Source organism: Paralichthys olivaceus, chromosome 8 (genome assembly GCF_024713975.1).
Source record: "Paralichthys olivaceus isolate ysfri-2021 chromosome 8, ASM2471397v2, whole genome shotgun sequence".
Lineage (NCBI taxonomy): Eukaryota > Metazoa > Chordata > Actinopteri > Pleuronectiformes > Paralichthyidae > Paralichthys > Paralichthys olivaceus.
Window position 1 is genome coordinate 11336565 of NC_091100.1, and position 15444 is coordinate 11352008.

Below are 15444 nucleotides of genomic sequence, written 5' to 3' on the forward strand. Positions count from 1 at the left end.
GGGCAGTGAATCCAGTCTTGGAGCATTCCACAAAGAAAAACTGTTTTGGCCCACATATCACATGGACAGTCCAATCCTGTTTGCCAGATCTGGGCCACAAGAAAACTATAGCAATACTGACATGTCAACCAAATATGCCAAAGGTGGCCCTCATTGTTATGTGCTATTTGAGCTTCACGTTCATATTACACCGTCAAATGTTTTCAAAAAAGACCCACATTTGTCTGGGGATTTTTGGGCCACATTTGGTATTTTACAAGTAGGCAAATTAAAGGTTCAGTGTATAGAATTTAGTGACATCTAGTGGTGGTGTTGCATGTTGCACCTGAATACCCCTCTCCATCCAGACATGAAGAGAACCTGTGGTAGCCTTCAGTTGCATAAAAACTGAAAAGGTGTTTTTACTTTGTCCAGTTTGGACGACAGTAAAAACAATGGCGGCCTCCATAAAGAGAAAACCATAGTTCATACAATTTAGATGTGACACACTCGTGAAAACAACTAGGATTGTTTTATATTCAGTTTCTGCCAACAGATTCCATTCACCTAAATCTCACACACCAAATCTTTCAAGCTCACATCCGTTTTGTCCGTGCTACAAGAAGGCCAGATGTGCTGCATCATTGGCTGAAGTGCCACATCTGTATGCTATCTGAGATTGCACCTCTTTTTTTTTTTTTACTTTCCTCCTCAAACTTTGCTTCTTGCATTGACATACAAGTGTTTCAAGGTGGCAGTCGCTTGTTTCACACACACGGGTTGGATAAAGTCAAATACTTAAAACAGCAATGTAGGTGACATAAAATTCCATTGCACAACCTGTTATGATTAGTGTTTTTTGCGTGTAAGTTTTTGTACAGCCTCCAAAAACTTCATATTTATATATACATTAAAAAAAACACACGCACACATTGAATTGTATAATGTGGTTCTGTTTGATTGCATTGCTCTGTATTCCAGTGGCTGCACTCAGGGGGTTCAGGAGAAGCCTGGTTCTCGGTAAAGTCAACTTCACTACGTCCTTTCCTTAGTTATGAAACTTTGCAGTTCAGGTTTTGTAACCGAGGCGCTCTGACCAATCACAGCGCGACTCTGTGAGCACGTGACCGAGCTTTTTATGTAACTGTCTGTGTCCGGTCGCTTCACTGACATGGACCCGGCCAGTTCTGGAGATGTGTCCCCGGGATGGTGAGCAGACAATCCTGTAGTTTGTAATTCTCATCCACGCTTCTATAATGTCGCTCCAGCCGCAGGTGGAGGACGCAGCGGAGGAGCGGAGCGCCTTCTTCATCGGCGCTGAGTCGGAGCCCGTCTCGGCGGCGGAGGAGGAAGAGGACCAGGACCACCATCAACTTATTCTCCAGAAAGCCAACGCGCTGGCGTCGGAGAACAACCTGAAAGAAGCCATCGACTGGTTCTCTGCGGCCATGCGCTACAGCCCCGTGCGGCCCGAGCAGCTCAGCACCTTCGTGGACTGCATCCTCCGCAACTTCAAGAGGAAAGTGACGGAGGCGGCGGCGGGCCGGGTCCGAGACAGGCGCGGGGCGGACTCCGACGTCCTCTTGTTCGACTGCCCGAACTGCCACGGCTTCCTGGGGGAGCCGCTAACCTTGGCGTGTGGACACTCGTACTGTAAAAGGTGCTTACAGCGGCGGCTGCTCTCGCAATGTCGGCTGTGCAGCGAGGCTGTGGGCGGCGAGGAGAGGGCTAACGTGGTTCTGTGCGGACTCCTGGAGAAATGGTTCCCCTCCGAAGCGAGGACGTCAAAGACACTCGGTGACGTGGACGAGCTGTGTCGGAGGAAACACTTCCAGGAGGCCGCCACGTTAGCGAGCGATGTGATCCACCGCGGTGAGTGTGGGGAACCCAGCATCCATGTTGTGTTGACTAGCCGTGTGTGCGGCGCCGCCGCCGGAGGGTCACGGCTTGTATTGAGACGCCATTAACCCCCCGCGTGTTTAACCAACATGCACCTGCTTCACCACGGTGATCTGTGTGTGTGTGTGTGTGTGTTTTGTTGTGGCTGAAGCTCGAGCTTCCCTGAGCAACATTTTGAAAAGTGGAACACGCTCCATGTGTTGTTCAGTTGTCAGGCTCCGCCCACTGACTGTGGCGTAACACGCCAGCTCCAGCTTACGAAAGTTCACCGGCTGCGCATGCGCGGTGCGTGCAGGTTGCGTAAGGCAGGTCGTGACACGCGTTCTGTCATTGTTGGATGAAGTCCACTGTATTCGATTATAGTTATGGCAGCTGAAAGTTTCAAGTATTCAAACCGGGGGTGAGTGCAGCAGTCGTGGGTCAAGTTAGAGGCCAGTGGGGGGATGGTGGTCCACACAATGAACCTGCTGCAGGCAGAAAAACATAGTCTGATATTATGCAAGAGAAACTCACTGCACTTCTTCTATTGTTGGACATGTTTAGATAATCATCTTGCATTCAGGAAGTTGGTTCCTGGAAGGGTTGCTGGTTCAATTCCAAACAGTACTTGCAAAAAGTTTGCATAGGTGAAGTGAATTAGATGACAGACCTGGAATAATTCATCCAGTCAATCGATTTCACTATTGACAAACTACCAAGTGGCAAATGTTTTAAATTCAATTTAATTATGGAGCATACATGTCACACAGTAGGAGGTCTTATCTCAAATGTGAATACTTGTTGTTTTTTATATGTCATAAAAGGCTGTAAAGCTGAAACTGCTGATTCATTGATAAATCACTAGACTGAAGAATTAAAAAGGATATTTTGAGATGTCCCCCTCAGCTCAGTTCAATGTTAAGACATTTTCTGTTTTTCATTGACTTACATGTTAATTGATCAGATGTAAAATATTCAGATAATTAACGATAACAATAGCAATTATAAGTCACTGCCCTCTATATAAACATATATTTATAAAATAAAGAATCTCAAGATATCTGTAAGACCTGAGTTTAGTGTGACAGTTGTTTTTACTTCTTTGCTTTTGAAGAGCCCTCAAGGAATCATGAATTCTAAACACAATCTAAAATAGTGTCATGCATTGTGGGTAAAGCACTGCCCTGCAATAGAAGTCATACATAAAAATTAAAAAAAAATGAAAACCATAAAATCCATAATTGCTCTTAACTAAACAGGATGAAGCCATAGAGCCTTTCCGTATCCACGCATTCCTTTGCAGCTGTCATGTGGGTATTGCTAGTTTTAAATGCCATATTGATCTATCGTGTGGATTGAGATCCTCTTTGTACGAGTTTAAAAAAGTCAGACGCTGGTCTGGCCCTAAAGCCTGAAAGTATAGCTGTGGACCTTCACCCTGGTTATGAGAGCTCATGGAAAACTCCATTGTATTTGGGTCAAGTGATATAATGCGTTGACCTCTGTTACTCAAACATAGTCTGCGGGGATAGTTAGTGAAAGACTTACAGGCGTAAGCAAGTTATTACAAGTAAAGTTTTACTGCTTAAAATCTCTTAGATGTCAATGTGTGTATATATATATATATATATATATATGTGTGTGTTTGTGTGTGTGTATGTATCCTGTTTTCCTTCATCAACACACACATGCCATATGATAATAACTGGTCTGGTCATTTTCTGAGAAGGACTCACTCGACTGATTCCACTGTGGGAGTGACGCACTCATACCACCTGCGTCTGACAGCTCTGGCCCTCAGTCTTGTTGCACATCTTTATAGAAGCTGGACAGTAATGCCCAGATATTCAGAGTCACGTAATTGATGTTAAGATCACAAGTCCAGCTACCTTTGCATATTAGCATCTGCCATACATTAGACAATTGAGCCGAATTCCACGTCTCAATGATAAGTAATGCATTACAGGGATTGATGGCATGTCGTGCAGAAATATGAAGAAAATTTGAACTGACTGAACTTATGATGAAATGCAGACAAACCTGGTGCATAAACAGAATTCATCAGTCAACGATGTTTGTAGTAAAGTCTGCTTCAAAAGGTTGGGTATTTAGGTGAACACCAAATGTCTGTACTGCAGCTCAAGGAATATATGGTCATGTTAATAGTCACACACTCGTAAATATTTTGTAACTTTGACTTTTAAAGGTGCTTAAAGTGTAGGTCTTAGGTCTTATAATGTTTGTTGTCATCCAACATGGCAGCTGTGCCACAAAACGAACGCTGCTACCATCAACACGAAGCAGAGGTCTGTGTGTACAAAGCTTCATTTTGTGTATTTTAACAGGGTTTGAGACTCTTGTGTTGCTTTTTACATCAGCCCACTACGGGGAAGAGATGTGTCAAACCCACGGATATCTTGTGGCTCTTTCAGGCTTATGCAACTCATTTTCATTTGTATTGTTTGCAGAGAGTTGAGTAACACAGTTAATATTTATTTGTTGTTGTGGTTTTGCAGTAAATTATAGGTATTTGAAGCTTTCTGTAAAAAAACACCTATTCACGCAAATAGAAAAAGATTGCGGATTTACTCATTAAATTATTGATTGTCCTCTTCCCCTCTCGTCTCATGTCTTTTGCAGATCCAGATTCCACAGTGGTGGCGCGGTTGTCTCGAGCGGAAGCATACATGGCTCTCAAACAGTATCGCCTTGCTTTGGAGGACACAGAATTTTGTCCCGAGTCCAGCTGTTCTGCTGAAGTAAGTCACTGATATTGCAGTTATTAATCACACTGTTGTTAAAATGGGAAAAAGTTTTACCATACATTCCAAACATCAGTACAGACCAAGGTTCCAGACCAGATTTCTCCTCAACCTAGCATTGAATCAGGGTTATTTTGGCCCTATATTCCTGCAGTTTGAGCCCAGCTTATGTCTGGCTGTGGTTCAGATACTCTCGTAAACGTGATGTATGTCAGACAGCGACTCATCTGTGTTATTAAATCTTGGTTTAAGCAGTGTTGTATGCTTTTTGGCTCACTGACCCTGATGAGTTTTACTCCTGAGTAATCGATATTGCATGACAAGGCATTTTCAACACTTTCTATGCACCTTGGTTGGTGCCTCCTTCTGCTAAAAGACGAGTAGACAAGGTGATTGAGTGAAGGAGCTGGGATCAGCCCCCTGGCGGTGTGAGAGGAGAAACAGAAATATGTTGTGTGCCTGAAGACTGGGAGTCAGTTGAGCTGAGGTCACAGTGACAGGGCCAGAGGAGCCAGAGTCAACACTGTCAACAAAATCAAAGTTGAACTCTAACAACTTTGATGTTTTAATAAGATATCAAGCATTGACTTCCACAGATATTACTTATCTGGTACAAAAGATTATCTTGCATCTTAGAGGTGAAGAGTGAGCATTTTTGCCTTTTATTTAAACAGCCAATGGGTGCAAATTTGAAAAAGAATTTGCTATTAAAACAAATACATACTACTAATAGTTACCTACTATGCCACAAACACAAAGTGCATTGTAGAAATAAAGTAAATAAAATAAATATAGTTAATAAATCAGAATCTTAAAATCCATCTTCTCAGACATGAACATGATCCACTCCTTCCATCAGGACGATCCGTCATGGAATTACATAAACTGTCAGTGGAATCTGTCCTGTGACTGCCTGTGTTGACACTAGCACCATTTAGTAGACAGTTATATAAGTAACATACAGTAGATTCATGTTGACAACATTGCATTCACATAGAACAACATAACACTTTACTGCAATTTATGACGAGACCGTGTCGGATTCAATCCCTCATGTTTTATGTAATAATCTCGGAATCATCGTTGTATAAAGAAGTGTGTATAATCGCATCAGATGTCTGTAGTTTTCTCTTGATAAAAAGTGTGTACAAATGTTTTTACCTGATGTTATGCCTCCACTGTGGTCCAGCTGTGGTAATTTAGGACAGCTGCCCTCAGAGCCTCAGACAGGGTTCATTTATCAGTGTAGAATGAAAACTACAATTTAACTCTGGGTGCATGACTGGGTTGTTGATTTAAAAGCCAAGAATATTTTTGTGGTGATCCTGTTTGTTTGTGTACTAGTAGAGGTTCTTTCCGGTTTCATCAGTGTGTTATCTAGTCTGATTTAATGTAAACTGACTGGACCAACACTTTGAAAGATCGGATTAAAAAGTAACCTACATCAGCAATCTGCCTTCAAGGACTTTCAATTTGCATTGGATAAGTGATAAGTTATATGGCAATGTGATATATACAAATAAGTAAATACTGTGTTATGTCTTCATGAGACCAGCAACATTTAATTTCATTATATTTATTCAATTCATTCTTTGAAAACTTTAACTGTGTTATTACAATAACACGTGGGATTTTATATTATATTAGACAGAGTTGACTTGTTGTGAGAAGAGTATCATTACATAAGACCCTTTTCTGGACAACAACTGAGAAAGGAGGGATTAAGGTCAACTTCCACACATCTTTAAAAAGTTGAATATAGGTTCTGTTTGGCTGTTTGAAACAGTGAAGTATAAAAATAGTGAGTGAAACCTCAATCTAATAATAATGTTTCTTCACAAGTAAAACTGATCTTTTTCCATTGCTGTTTTCTGCCCTGACAGGCTCTGTATAGAAAAGCTATGGTGCTGCATGAGATGGGCCAAGTGGACGAGTCTCTCCAAGTCTTCCTCCACTGCCTGTCTGTGGACGAGGACTTCCCCTGTGCTAAAAGACAAGTGGAAAAGGTGAGAGAACTGACGAGCCGTGATCAGTGTGGGACGGGAAACAGACAAAATATATTGTGGTTCTCAAGAGTGGCAGTCAGTTGAGCTGTGGTCACACAGTGTTGGTGTAAGGAGGCTGGAGGAGCTAGACTCAAAAACAGTGAGAGGCAGAGACTGAAGTGGAACTGTTTTAGGTTCTGATCAAATCGGACGAGCATTTATCAATTTAACATTTTAGAAACACATTGACTGTAAAGTAGTCATGCACTATGCTACATATAAGAAGGTACATATGGAAAGTATATAAATAGGTGTGCTTTGAATAACAGAAATTATAGTTTGTGAATCCACCTTGTTAGACATGGACATCCTCCATTCTTTCCATCAGAAGGATCTGTCATGGAATCACACAAGCTGTCAGCTGACTCAGTCCTGTGACTGCCTGTAATGACTTAAGCAACATTCAATAGACGAACCGAAACATCACAGTGACAGTAACTTCAAACTTTATAGTTGCTTCAGTTACAGTTATGTCTGCCATACTACATGCTCCCTCAGAAAAACACAATGTTCGCATACGTTTTGTGATCAAACCATGTTGCATTCAAATTCCAATGCAGCTCAATCTTTGCGTAATCATCTCTGAGTCATCATTGAATAAGGAAACCTTCAAAATCACATTAGTCATCTTTAATTTTCTCTTAATAAAAAGTATGAAATTGATGGTATTTCCCTTTAATCAGTAAGGGCATCAAGATATTCCAATCTGCCTAACATGCATCCCCTCACATGACAGAGACAGTTTGTTGCCTCTGCAGAGAAATGTTCTCTCTCACCTTGATCAGCCAAGGTGCAAGCAAACCTGTTTTTTAATTATTTCATCATATGTTACGGCAAAAACGCCCATGATTTCTTAAGAGACTGAATATAATCCCTTTGAACCATGTGCCTGGTCCATTTTTCTGCTTAAGCAGTGAAAGTTGAATTGAACCCGCCTTAATGCATCTGTGTCATATACTTAAAACCGCTACATTGGAACTTGCTGTGTTTTCTGTCCTTTTTCTCATTCTCACAAATGCAGTTACACAATGTATCTCAGGAATGCATGGAGGGAGTTTCTCAAGATTTGGTGCAAAGGTTCACTTGAACTGATCAGATTTGCAATCTTGTGACTGTGATATATCAGAAATGATTGGTGGGAATTTCATTACATTGCGCACAATCGTCCACTTGGACATAAATTAACAGAGCAATGGAAGTTGTTGGTCAGTGGTCAAGTTCACCGCTACCTTGGCCGTAACAAAATGTACCTGTTTTTAGAGTAAATTCCTCAAAGTCTTCACTGCTCCATGTATGAGTCTGGAGGGTGGGTGGAGGCATACAACCTCGAGGTGGTAATTCTAGTTATTAGTCAACCTTATTTTCTGATCCTGAGAGAGTGACACTGTGTGGGAGCTAGACAGCGCTCATTAATAAAACATCAAATCAAGTTTGTGCAGCCTGTAATGTCTTGAAGAACTCCCCTGTTCCCATGTAATGAAAAGCAATGAAAGCAGGTATTAATGAAAATGAAATGCCTCCAATGAGAATCAGAATCTTAGCAGTAAAGTGAGACCTTTGTCAAAGCTTTTTATATTTTATCAAATAAAACACGTTTTGTGTCTCTGAAAAAAAACCATGAATATGTGAAAACATGAGATGTTTGTACAAAGCAGTAGCACCTTATCATTTAGTGTTGTGGCTATGTGGTTTGCACTTCATCCATTAGATTACCACAGAACTCTATGATTGTTAAGGTAAAATATGCCAAATATGGACACCAGTGTGTTTGCACCAGCTGAATGACCTGATACTCACCTAAGCCCTGAGGACATTTCATTTCTACATCAGAATTGCATGACCCTGAATTCCGATGAAACTTTGGGGGCTCAGCAGCTCTGCTCTGACTAACTGAGGTGTTATTTTTATTTTTTACAGATCTTGTGTGACCTTCTCTCCCCCGCTGATGAGAACGTCAAGGTTGGTCTAAGGGAAACCGCGCACAACACATCGCCTCATCTGCGCAGTAAAACCCTCATGTCTGATGCTCAAGCTCAGCCACAGAGCCCAGTCCAAAGACGAGACCAGGTCCGCGCTGCCTCTGCACATCTGGACCACCATGAGGACAACCAGGAGGTATTTCAACACTTGATAATAATTCAACAGGTTTCATGAATGGGTTGATTCAGTGCAGTTTTAACAACATCGTTTGACACAGCATCATCATCGGCTGAACCTTGGTTTCTTGTCATCATCTAGAAACGCTGGGAAAGTCTGGAGCGGCCCAACCTGAGCAGAGCTCACTCACTTCGAGTGCACGGCTCCAGCTGTGGGGAAGAGGGTCTGAAGAGAGTTTGTTCCGCCCCTCAGCTTGGGGACCAGGAGAAGGGGAGCCTGCTGAAGAGGAAGTTGTCAGTGTCGGACACAGAACCTCATTTTGTGGACAGTGGAAGTAGCAAGCATAAAAAACAAGGTCAGTTGACAAGCCTCTATTGTAGTACTCTCTTCCTCGTGGATGATATTTCAATTTCCCAAAAAATCAATTGCACCTGAGCTCTAGATCTATTGTTTTAATGGTTAAATGAAGCATGTAAAATGTTCATCTGCGTATACTCCATCACTCTAAATCATTAATTTGGACTCTAATCATATTGAATGATCTTATCAGCACCATATCAATGTCTTTTGTCCATAAAATAAATTCTAAAATGATTTTTCTTCTTGATTGTAGGGGTTGTGAAAGTTTCCAAACAACGTTCTGCCAAATCTAAAACCTGGAGAACTGTTCCCAAGGATCTGCTGGACCCTGTTGACTTAGAGTGTTCTCTCTGCATGAGGTAAGCACACATGCACCATAACATTTTAATACCAGCTTACAGTGCGACACACAATGACCGAACATTCAGTTGATTATTGTATCCATGTGAACACTACAGGTTGTTTTATGAGCCTGTGACGACGCCCTGTGGCCACACCTTCTGTAAAGACTGTCTTGAACGCTGCTTGGACCACACACCTCAGTGTCCTCTCTGTAAAGAGAGTTTGAAAGAGGTAAATGAACAGTCTAAGCAGCTAATGGATACAGATATTCATTCATCTGTTATAAGCAAGAATAAATGTTACTCTTCAGTAACAAATCATTAACCTGGATCCTGTCCTCTGCAGTATCTAGCATGTAGGAAGTACATGGTGACGACAGTCTTGGACAAGTTGATCAAACAGTATTTGAGTCAGGAGTATGCAGAGAGAACCAAGACTCATCTGGAGGAGACCAGAGAGCTTTCTGAGTAAGCAGCCTTTCCTTCACCTCCATTTTTGTCTATTTCAGTCCGATGAAGTGTTCATTGTCACATTTGTCTCTGTAGAGAAGATTCAAAGGGACTCAGTGTGCGTATCTACTTTTTGTCCTCTGTGCAGCCTGACCAAGAATGTGCCTATCTTTGTGTGCACCATGGCGTACCCCACCGTGCCTTGTCCCCTGCATGTCTTCGAGCCACGTTACCGCCTCATGATTCGCCGCTGCATGGAAACGGGCACGCGGCAGTTCGGGATGTGTATTAATGATCCCCAGAAAGGGTAAGCATGCAGGCATTAAGAACAAACCTATCAAAATATATGAATCTACAGCTTGCTTATCACAGTGAGATACAACATCAATAAGAACTGCTAAAACTCAAAACTGTGTTCATTGCTGCAGATTTGTAGATTATGGATGCATGCTGATCATCAGGAGCGTCCATTTCCTGCCTGACGGGCGATCAGTAGTAGATACCATCGGAGGAAAGCGCTTCCGTGTCCTGTCCCGAGGAATGAAGGATGGTTACAGCACAGCGGACATTGAACACTTGGAAGATACAAGGGTAAGAACAACAGCGACTTAAAATATGAAACCACCATTCAAGTCGGTTTCCTTATCACATCGAACTGCCTTTGTTTTTAGTTTCAGCCACTGTGTATGTGACAGGGGTATTAATCGACTTACTCTCGTCTGTCAGGTGCAGGACAGTGAGGTGCTTGGGAAACTTGTAGATCTGCATGATGCAGTGTATGAGCAGGCCCGCGTCTGGTTTCAGAACCTCAAGATCCACTTCCACAACCAGATCCTGCAGCACTTTGGACCCATGCCCGAACGAGAAGCCGATATCCAGGTAAACATTCAGCAGTGTCTATCTCTTCCCATGATGCCAGATTTAACCAATCCCTGCCCAGATTAGCTCACCGGGGTTATCGCTGAAACACGTTTGATCCTCCAAGGAGTTAAATCTTCATTTCACAAATTACTGTATTGTAGCTTCTCAAGTCAACTGTAGTAGTTCTGTAGAAGCTTCAGTCAGAGTCGGTTCATAAGGGCAAAAATTTGTGCTGATATTTGAGCTTGGTTAAGTGGATAGAATACAGGTTGTACCCCTGTTTCAGGGACTTTGTCCTGATAGCAGGCATGGTATGAGTTTGCATCCCTTAGATTCTTTCAGGGAAACATTTATTGCTAAGGATTCATCTTCCACAGTGATTTTAATACCGAAGCACAGTTGTTGTCTGCACTTAGCTCGGAGCCTGTAGCTCTAAATGGGATTGCAGCTCTACCTTTTGACAATATAGGCTAAAGAGCTTTATGGGTCCTTCATACCTAATCCCACCGGGCCTTGTTGCGTCAGAAGAGTGTCATGAAAAGAATTCCCGACTCTTACCACGTGCACATTCACCAGGAACGCAGAGCACTGAACATCAAGGTTTCTTTTGTGCTGTTATGTAATTTCTGTTCTAGAGAGAAATTCTTAAAGGTACTTCTAGTAAACGTGTCTCTTTAAGTGAAATGTAGCTCAGGTATTGTAAACATCATTCACTTCCAATCCTTGTAAGAAAATGTTGTTAGTGGCTCAGGATGTGGATGTTTGTTCAGATGTGTAACTCAGATTCAGGTGTGGCAGGGCTGAGAATATATGTATATATAATACTGTGATGATTAAAATACTATGAACAGTAAATGAAAGCTTAATTCAACCATTGATCGTGTGGCTCATAGTGCTTTAGAGAAGTAACTCACAAGCTGCTTCTGGACTTTGATAACTGCAGGACTTATGAAAAAATCACATTTCACCTGATTCCTGATCAAAGAGCATTTAGTTTGAAACCACGTCAGGAATAAATGGATTTCATTAAAGCTCTAATATTACAGCAGACCAGCAGCTGTGAGATCAGAGTGTATTGATTGCACTTGGTATCATTTAGATTCAATCAATACGTTGGAAGTCCAGGGAACTGTTCCCCACCCTGTGCTGCCTGATACAAATGTTTTTGCACTTTATTTGTTTTTTGGGGTGTTGTGAGAGCATGAAACATTTTTTCCAAGTAGAATATTTCAATACTCTACAATTAATCAGTTGTCCCTTCACCATACCTGGACTTTGCATATGATCTGATACCAGTGCATTTAAAAATACAACTCCTAATGTTTTTTAATAATTACATGCTACAATCCCTGTATGGAGGTGGAAATTGTTATCTTTGGTATATGGTTTATTGCTTGTGTTGTATTTGGCAACACTGGTGCAACCCCTGGAAAATACAGTCTTGTATATTGTGCTCATCAGTGCTTGACTTTTTTTTCATAAATATTAACAAGCGTTAGCTCGCTCTGGCTAACGCTACACCGGCAGAAAGACTACCACTTCTTTTCTAAAGACTATACTTGTTGGTATCACTATCAGTACCTCTGTATGTAGATGTACATAGTTTGGAAAATAGAAAATAAACATCATGGGTTCTTAAAAAAGTGTTTCTTGTGAAATAATGAATCTTATACTTCTCCTCTACCCCTCAAGGCAACTCCCAACGGTCCGGCTTGCTGCTGGTGGCTGCTGGCCGTCCTGCCCATCGACCCGCGATACCAACTCTCTGTCCTCTCCATGACGAGCCTCAAAGAGCGCCTGGTGAAGATCCAGCACATCCTGACATATCTACAGAGCATCCCCAACAACTAGAGCTTCCTCCTCTCGCCACCAGTAAAACATCCATTGGACTATTTAACAACCTTTAAGCAATCTTGTGTCAGCACTTCACCGACAGCTTCCGCAGCTCATCTGATCCCTCAAAACTTTTATTTCTGCAGCTATAACCCCCCCATTTTACTCTTGTTTGTATTAATCTCACACAAGATTAAGAGCAAAACTGAAGCATCCTTGAACTGTGGATCATTGAAATCAGAGAAATGACCAAACTACCTCAGGGACACTTTGAAAGGTCTGCAATTGTCAAAAATAAGTTAAAACTTACAAGAAACCAACTTATCTACTGAAAAATCAGTTACTACTCCACTCAGTTAATATTTGAAGTAGTTTATGAGAGTGTAGCTCCATTAGGGAATTCACTGAGGTTGTTTCTTCTCTGGTGAGAACAGTGTAAAGGAAGTTTCTTTTAAGTTCATATGGAGAAGGGATGAGCTGAATCTGTGGAACAAAATCATAAATGCTGGAAGTCCAAAAAGTGATAGCGAGTTAGGAGGAACCAGTGAGAACTTGCACAACACAAAGTCAACCTACAGGCTGGTGTATTTGTCCCAACACAAGATAAAAGTATTATACATAATCTTCAGAGCATCAAGTTTTCTTCTTTATTCACATCTTTCACATTCATCCACTGCTGCCTTTACGAATTGGCTTGGGACCTTTCTGTTGAAAGAACGACACTCTGTGTTTCTTCCATCGTTTTTCCAATTTGAGTTTCTTCCAAGGTATCATGGTGACATTGGCCATTTTGCGCCTCCTTCCCTGATGTGATTTCTGGACGGACAGTCACGATCCTGAAATCTCATCTTGGTGCTTTTTTTTTTCTTCTCACAGCTAACTTGAAGACAGAAGCTCTTTCTTCCAATTGATGTGTGTGTCATGGAGCTTAGAAAGATCCTGTTGGAGTGTGAGAGTTTGCAATGAAAGTTTAATAGAGTTTAGTCGTTCTGTTGTGTATAATTTGTCTCCTCTCAAAATTACAAAGATTATTTTCCCTTTGAATTAACTTATAAGTTGAGATGCATCTAGACCATGTGTTTTTATGAGAAGTTCTATAACAAATCAACTATAAAATAAGACAAAAACCACATGTAGACCACCAATAGTTTGACATTACTCTTCATTCAAAGCTGCTCTGTCTGCCCGGAGGAGAAAGCCTGCAGTAATGCAGTCGGGGGGGACTGTGTTTGCCTTAAAACATTCTGCATTGTGTGCATTGGCTTGGTTACCATTCCTTTTTGCCATAGTATGTTTAAATTGTATTTCATTTCCCCCCCTCTCCTTGAGTTTGAGGCAGTATGTGTTCACAATGTGTATAAAGAAAAAAAGAAAATTAAGGTCAAGGCTGTTGTATGTATATCATTTGTTAAAAAAAGCTTTTTGGATAGATCTTGCTTTTTTGCTCAGATGTTTTAAGTTATCGATTTTCAAGAATAAATGCACCTCTTTTTTCAACGTATGCCTCAGTGCTTATTGTTACCTTGGCCAAAGGGGATGCGGTTATATCCCTCTGTTTGTTTGTAAGAAAGAGTACTTAAAAAAAAAAAAAAGAAGCTTGGTGGAAGGATGCAGTATTTATGAGGGAAGAACCTGATACATGTTGGTGTGAATCCTGGACTTAGGGCTTTGTTTTTTACCTTCTTAAACATTGCAAGAGCACTTTTCTAAACATTTTCACTGTTTTCCCAGAGAGTAGATGAAGAAAATCAACATCCATGATTTTATTTAGTGCATAAAAAATTTGGTGCAGCTTTAATGAATACAAGGGGACTGTTATACAGTGAACTCTATTCTAGTTTCACTAATTTGATAATTACAGATGTTGAGCCATGTACACTCACCGGTCACCTGCCTACTCTTACAATCAGCTCATTATTTTTAGCAGTGCAACATAAAGATTCAGGTGAGAAGCTTCAGTTGATGTTCTCATGAAACATCAGAGGAGGTAAAAAATGGGATGATGGTGCCAGGCTGGTTTGAGAATTTCTGAAACTGAAGGATCTCCTGGTATTAGAGTGCTCAGCAGTCTCTAGTCTTTACTCAGAATGACTTGAAAAAATAATAAATTATCCAGTTGTTCTGTGAATACAAATGTCTGGGATAACTGATTACCACTCTTTTCATCTGTAGTGAACCGGGATGAATTTCTGAAAGCACATCACGTGCGAACATTGCGGTGGATGCAGAAAATCACTTCAGGTTCCACTCCCGTCTGCCAATCAGAAATCTGAGGCTGCGACAGGCACAGAGTCACCGGAGCTGGACAGTTAAAAGACTTGGAATAAAACCCATATTGGTCCGATGAATCTTGATCTCTGCTGAGGCTGCAGATGGTTAGGTCAGAATTTGGCTACAACAGCATGAACCTGTACCTCAAATCCACAGTTCAGGCTGCTGCTGGTGTAAATTTGAGTGGAAAGTTTTCTTGGCTGTCGTTCACTGTCTGAATACCACAGCCACTCAGAGTGTTGGTGCTGACTTAGTGCATCCCTCAGTGAACTCAGTTAACAATCTTCTAATGCATAATTCCAGCATAGCAATGCACCAGCGCTGGAGGAAGTACTCAAACATTAACAAATCTACTTGAGTAATAGTCAGGGGCAATTTGGGTTCAGTGTCTTGCTCAAGGACACTTTGGCACACAGAATCAAACCACCGTCCTTCTGGCAAGTGGATGACTCGCTCTACCTCCTGACCCAAAGCCACCCATATAACATGCAATGCAATGCATCGTAAAAAAAAAATATATAGTGTAGCAGAGAGTGCAGATACTTCCTCATATATGTGGCGAAGTAA

General features: G+C 41.5%; 1 protein-coding gene across 1 annotated transcript; it reads left to right on the forward strand.

Moving 5' to 3' along the window:
* The first annotated feature begins 623 nt into the window (after window positions 1–623).
* On the forward strand, window positions 624–14103 carry lonrf1 (LON peptidase N-terminal domain and ring finger 1). The gene is made up of 12 exons (XM_020100432.2): window positions 624–1851; window positions 4498–4616; window positions 6503–6625; window positions 8582–8779; window positions 8903–9116; window positions 9375–9480; window positions 9580–9694; window positions 9809–9930; window positions 10061–10219; window positions 10341–10503; window positions 10639–10791; window positions 12466–14103. The coding sequence occupies exons 1-12, from the start codon at window positions 1236–1238 to the stop codon at window positions 12622–12624; spliced, it is 2247 nt and encodes a 748-aa protein (XP_019955991.1). The 5' UTR covers window positions 624–1235; the 3' UTR covers window positions 12625–14103.
* Window positions 14104–15444: the final 1341 nt, after the last annotated feature.

Bases quoted from the DNA above. Each gene is read 5' to 3' on its own strand.
- lonrf1 (XM_020100432.2), top strand. From the start codon at position 1,236: ATGTCGCTCCAGCCGCAGGTGGAGGACGCAGCGGAGGAGCGGAGCGCC. The intron at 8,780-8,902 runs GTATTTCAACAC...GTCATCATCTAG, and splicing joins ACCATGAGGACAACCAGGAG to AAACGCTGGGAAAGTCTGGA. The intron at 10,220-10,340 runs GTAAGCATGCAG...TCATTGCTGCAG, and splicing joins ATTAATGATCCCCAGAAAGG to ATTTGTAGATTATGGATGCA.